The sequence below is a fragment of the Mandrillus leucophaeus genome, unplaced genomic scaffold (genome assembly GCF_000951045.1).
Source record: "Mandrillus leucophaeus isolate KB7577 unplaced genomic scaffold, Mleu.le_1.0 Scaffold154, whole genome shotgun sequence".
In the NCBI taxonomy this organism is placed as follows: Eukaryota; Metazoa; Chordata; class Mammalia; order Primates; family Cercopithecidae; genus Mandrillus; species Mandrillus leucophaeus.
The window spans coordinates 716,844-723,193 of NW_012101521.1; the positions used below are offsets into that span (position 1 = coordinate 716,844).

Consider the following 6,350-nt stretch of genomic DNA (forward strand, 5'->3'; position numbering starts at 1 on the left):
AAGACACCAGGCAACTCCACACAGATGTCTAATATAACTGTGTTCTTCAGAGTCATCACCTTCAGGACCACAATGCCTGGTAGGGCCAGGACTCGCGCCCGAGGCAGAGCCCGCCGCAGGGAGAGCTACCAACAAGAAGCACCTGGCGGACCCGGAACACCTGGATCAGCTACAGTGAGCCCTGTAACGTTCATTGTTTTCTTTCTGCAAGAGATACGTGCCTGTACTGAAAAGAACATAGAATTGGTGGTTGAGCCGAGCTAGTTCAGGTATAGTGCTAAGTGAGGACTAATAAAAGTTCGTAAGAAAAGTCAGGCTCTATAGATGGCAGCATGGGGAGGCTTTACTCGGATATACTCTCTACCGCTTCCTTCTCACATTTTCACATGTGCAAGCAGACTGACTTTCAGCCAAAAGTGGATGCAAAGGTTTCTAGATCTCTTGGCTTCAGCCAGTGTCTCCTCTTTGGAAGTGACCCAGAATGAGCAACTTCCTGAATGCCTGAGTTAGACAGAATTTCCAGTCGTGTTGAAAACTTGTTATGCCTGCTCTGTTTTGTCTTCTCTTACTGCATATCCACTTTGCATTCACACAATAGGATCCATAGTGGCACAGAGGGGCCCCACCTGACAACCTCCAGGGCGACCCTATACTGCATGGAAGCAGCATGACGCCCTCCAGGTCCACTTATTCTGCTGTGTGATTGTTGCTCCTCTCTCCTTCTCCTGAGCCCTCCAACCTCAATTCCTCCTCCTGGTCCTAATTCTCAGTTTTCAACATCGACTTCTGTGTCACTGAGACAAAGCATCCAGTGAGAGTGTCAGTGGCTCCCCGTCTTGTCTCCTCACTCATGAGCCATAGTCCAACCCCTCACCGGAGATCCTAGGGCACCATCTTTGTTCCTACCTAAAGCAAATCTCTCTACTTAGCCCCTTAGCCAGTCCTCTGTCTAGGGCATGTCTCCTGCAACTTTCCTTTCTGTCTCCCAAGTCAGCAGGTGTGTTCTCCTAAATCACTCCCATCGTCTACAGACTCACTGAGTTCACTCCCATTCATCAGGAAACCTTCCCTGGGCCCTTCCACTCTGCCAGATTCACAGGGCAGCTCTCCTCAGACTTGCCCCTTCACATTTCCTTGGCACATTTGCGACCTCTTTTCTCCTGATCAACTCCCTCCGCTTGGCGTTTAGGTTACTTCCTTCATCACTGACCGCCCGTACTTGCTCTCCTTTGTGGAGTTCTCCTCTATGGCCTCTTGATATTGCCAAGACCCAGCCCTTGAGCCACATCTTTTTTCTCCATATTCTCACTCCCTTGGTGAAGTTATCCAGTGGCCAAATGCTATCTGGTGTGTGGACAGATCCCCATATTTATCTCCTTGGCCAGAACCTCTCCTGCACCACCCAGCACCCCCACGGGTGTCCACGAACACCTCACACTCCCAACCCGCCCTATCATGCCATATCTACCTCATCAGAAGGACTTCCATTCTTCTGTTTGCTCAGGCCAAAAGTCTAGGGTTTCATCCTATCTCCATGACCTCAAGCCCTTCTCAAAAACAACCACAGGGTTTTTCTCTCCAAATTTTTTTTTTTTTTTTTTTTTTTTTAAAGACAGAGTTTCATTCTTGTTGCCCAGGCTGGAGTGCAATGGTGTGATCTCAGCTCACTGCAACCTCTTGCCTCCCGGGTTCAAGTGATTCTCCTGCCTCAGCCTCCCGAGTAGCTGGGATTACAGGCATGCACCATCAGGCCCAGCTAATTTTGTATTTTTAGTAGAGATGGGGTTTCTCCATGTTGCCAGGCTGGTCTCGAACTCCCGACCTCAGGTGATCCGCCCACCTCAGCCTCCCAAAGTGCTGGGATTATAGGCATGAACCACCGCACCTGGCCTCTGTCACAGCTCTCATTTTATCAGTCAGAAGCAATTTCCTTAAAATGACCTTCCCTTCGTCTCACTGACATCTCTCTCCATTTCCTTCTTCCAGCCATACTGGCTGCCTCATTCTTCCTTGAACATTCCCAGCTGCAGAACTCTGCTCTTTTTCCTTCACCTCTGGCTTGGGTAACTTTGCTAATTCACTCAGCACTTCCAAGTCTTGGGTTCAATGTCACTTTCTCACTGAGGCCCTCCTTTGCCCTCATCAGCTAGTGAAACCTGCCCCTTCACACCCCACCTTCCCAATAATTTTTCTCCTCGGTTTGTTTTGTTTTTTTGTTTGTTTCCTTAGCAATTACCACACAAGGTGCTATGTATGTTGCTTATTACAACTTAGTTTCTGTCACTGGAATGTGAGCTTTGCAGAGGAAGTTCCTTTGCCTTGTGCCCTGAGAGTGCCATTTGGAGGGAGAATGAACACAGTGGGGCGCACTGCTCATTATTTCTATTTCCAAAAACATGCAGATCCAGGAGCCCACTCAGTTGCAGCGGACGCCCCGGCCACTGCGGGAGGAAGTCCCAGTGGTTAGACCTCTGCAGCCAAGAGGAGCAGAAGGAGGAGCAGCACAGTCTCAAGGTGAAAGGAGGCAAGGAGGACATGAGGGGCAGGGGATGCTTCATGTGTGAAGGGCCACCACAGCAGTAGAAGGTTCTAGACAGAGCCTCAGGACCCCTGTGAGGTTTGGTGGGATGGGAAGTGTGTGCAGCTTGCAACTGTCTCTCTTCGTGCAGTGAATTATCTGATGGTGTTTTCTTCACCTGTGTCTTGTGGAAGAGAAATGGAAGTCACTGTTTATTGGCCAGATCAACATAATTGCTTTTCAAATTTAGACGACACATTTGCAGATGATAACTCTAAATTAACTTAATGGAATCCTAAGAACACCATTTTCTTGCCTTTTTAAATTGTGGCATTAACAGGTTGAACCTGTTACCTACATTGCAGGCTGACAGATTATCCTCATTTATACAAGCGCTCATGCACACAGGCTCAGATATTGTCATTTGCTAAGGATTTGGCTAACGTGATTCAACTTTAGTCCGGATTCTCCACTTTGCTTTCTTTTTTTTTTGAGACGGAGTCTCGCTCTGTCACCCAGGCTGGAGTGCAGTGGCCGGATCTCAGCTCACTGCAAGCTCCGCCTCCCGGGTTTACCCCTTTCTCCTGCCTCAGCCTCCCGAGTAGCTGGGACTACAGGCACTCACCATATCGCCCGGCTAGTTTTTTGCATTTTTTAGTAGAGACGGGGTTTCACCGTGTTAGCCCGCCCATCTCGGCCTCCCAAAGTGCTGGGATTACAGGCTTGAGCCACCGCACCCGGCCTCCACTTTGCTTTCCATAGCAAAATAGCTTGTGATGAGTCAAAACTTGAAACACTAAAAAATTGTATTATAGATAAATATTAAACCAAAACAAAATCCAGAACCTATAAAATGAGCTTATATATTTGAATACATAAAATTAAAACACATGTTTAATAATCAGATCCCATCTGAAGGGTTGTTATTAAATAGTATGTATAAATTACATGGACTGGGCGTGGTGGCTCACACCAGCACTTTGGGCGGCCCAGGTGGGTGGATCACTTGAGGCCAGAAGTTTGAGACCAGCCTGGCCAACAGGCAAAATCCCATCTCTACTAAAAATAGACAAGTTAGCCAGGCATGGTGGCATGTGCCTGTAGTCCTAACTACTCAGGAGACTGAGGCAGGAGAATCGCTTGAACCCAGAAGGCAGAGGTTCCAGTGAGCTGAGATGGTGCCACTGTACTCCAGCCTGGGTGACAGAGTGAGATTCCGTCTCAAAAAATAAAAGTACATGGTTTGTAGCGAGTGCCAAGGTGCCAAGCTAGGATAACCTGTTTTTCTTTTGCTGACATTTTAATATGATGAATTTGATTGCTGGATGTGTCAGGAACTAGTTGGGAGTTTGATAAAATTGTTTCAAATTTTATGTGTAAAATGTAGTTAGTCTGTCATAGGAATGGAGACACTTACTTTGTAAGACCATCATAAACTAAAAAATAGCCTCCAGAAGTAAAATTTTGAGGAAAACCATTGTTGTAACCCAAGGCACAGACGTCTTGACCATTCAGGGGTACAGGATTTACAACAATGTATGCATATTCCTTCAGGATGCCTCTCTTGTCACTGAAAGACTGCGTTGTGCTGTCATTTAAATGTTAACTTTGTAGAATACCTACATCAATATGAATGTTAGAATGGAAGTTAAAATAGTGTGATCCTTTCCTAGTTGCTCTTAATGGAAAGGATAGATCAGTTTTGTGTTAAAAGCCAGTTTTATAGATTTTTTAAATGATTGGCTTATTTGGCATTTTATGATGCCCACTAGGGGGCAGTGTAGTGCCAGTAGATAGGCTTAGAGACAGAGTCAGAACCAAGGTTTCTAGAATCTTGTACCATGAACAAATACCCAAAGAAATGGCGCGAGTATGTAGCAGGAATGAACAAAGTGCTGAGGCAACCACGGATGTGAATTGGGGACTCCTTGGGAAAGGTTTCTGGGTAAGATTACGCTTTTGTGGCAACACGTCACCGAAATGTGTTTTGGAACCTTGGGTGGCATCTTTTTAACCTCCAACAAACTTATGCTGGGTGTTAATACTGGCTTTTCTATTCTTCCCTTTTTATTGTTTAAACTTCTGGCGTTTATATTTACGCAGGAGTGAAGGAACCTGGACCTGAGGCTGGGTCGCATACAGCACCCTTGCAGGAGAGGAGGATCGGTGGAGTTTTTCAGGACCTGGTGGTGAACACCAGGCGATATATGATGCATGTTAAAGACTCAAAAACAGGTATGTTGGCCTAGAACTCAATGTTTATGGAGCTGTTGGTTTTTAACTTTTTTTTTTTTTCATTGAGAGACAAGGTCCTGCTGTGTCGCCCAGGCTGGAGTACAGTGATGTTCACTTCAGCCTTGAACTCCTGGGCTCAGCTGTTCCTCCCACCTCGAGTATCTGGGACTATAGGTGGGCACCACCATGCCCAAATAGACGTATATATTTTTTTAATTTTGTAGAGACAGGGTCTTGCTGGTCTAGAACTACTGGCCCAAGCCATCCTCTCACCTGGGCCCTCCAAACTGCTGAGATTACAGGAATCAGCCACCACACCTGGCCTATTTTAAACTTTTGATAAAAGCTTTGTTTAATAAATTCTGGAAAGCTTTCTGTCATCACTGTAAGTAGAGGTGCCTCCCACCTGGCCCAGGCTGGTCTGGAACTTCTGGCCCAACCCATCCTCCCACCTGGGCCTCCCAAAGGGCTAGGATTATAGGTGTAAGCCACCATGCCCTGGTCTGTGCTGAGACTTTTTAAAAAATTACATAAGGTGGCACTTTTCCTCCTTTTGTAAACCACAAATGTTGTAATTTTTAATCTATTGTTCAATATATTAAACTTCCTAAATGTATGCCTGCATAAGGGCTCACTGAAATTGATAGGCATTCTGGACATCAGGTACATTACAAATGTTATTTATTTCCTTGTCTGACCTAACTTTGGCTTTTTTTTTTTTTTTTTTTTTTTTTTGAGATGAGTTTAGCTCTTCTTGCCTAGGCTAGAGGGCAGTGGTGTGAGCTCAGCTCACTACAGCCTCTGCCTCCTGGGTTCAGTGATTCTCCTGCCTCAGCCTCCCAAGAAGCTTGGATTATAGGCACCCGCCACTGTGCCCAGCTAATTTTTTGTATTTTTAATAGAGACTGGGTCACCATGTTGGCCAGACTGGTTTGGAACTCCTGATCTCAGGTGATCCCCCTGGCTCGGCCTCTGAGTGTTGGGATTATAGGCGTGAGGCACTGTGCCCAGCCCTAACTTTGGCTTTTAATATTGTAGTGTCCAAACTGTTTGGGCCCAATCAGTCTGTTTCTTTATAGAAAACATGGCTTGCTTTCTTTCACATGGCTCAATTTTTCAGGTTCAGAGGGTACAGTGGTACAGCTACTCGCCAACCACTTCCGAGTGATTTCTCGTCCTCAGTGGGTTGCATATAAATACAACGTTGACTACAAACCAGATATAGAAGATGGAAATCTCCGTACAATTTTACTTGATCAACATAGAAGGAAATTTGGAGAGTGCCACATATTTGATGGAAACTCTTTATTGTTATCTCGGCCACTAAAAGAGCGGGTTAAGTAATGTTATTTCACATTTTCCTGTGTTTTCTCTTGTTTTTACTTTATTATAATAAAATACCTATTTTTGTGCAGTTGTTTGTTGAGACGCCCCAAAGATCTCTTGCCCATATGACTTGTAGTGAAACCTATGTGCCATGTTTGGTTATCACTGATACTCAATAATGCCTCTGATTTTAACGCTTAAATGAAATTTAATAGCACAACGTGGCTCACAAATGCTGACAAAGTTTTAGATACTTTTTTTTTTTTTTTTT

At 45.3% G+C, this 6,350-nt stretch overlaps 1 protein-coding gene across 3 annotated transcripts in view; it reads left to right on the plus strand.

Moving 5' to 3' along the window:
* The first annotated feature begins 52 nt into the window (after positions 1-52).
* The window catches only part of PIWIL3 (piwi-like RNA-mediated gene silencing 3), a 48,670-nt gene continuing 42,372 nt past the window's right edge, over positions 53-6,350 (plus strand). For 2 of the 3 annotated variants that reach the window (XM_011975340.1, XM_011975341.1), the window contains exons 1-4: positions 73-174; positions 2,403-2,514; positions 4,622-4,753; positions 5,874-6,088. In XM_011975340.1, coding sequence (XP_011830730.1) covers positions 73-174; positions 2,403-2,514; positions 4,622-4,753; positions 5,874-6,088 — 561 coding nt within the window. Of the gene's footprint in view, positions 175-598; positions 682-2,402; positions 2,515-4,621; positions 4,754-5,873; positions 6,089-6,350 lie in introns of all 3 variants that reach the window. The other variant, XM_011975342.1, reaches the window with a different exon arrangement.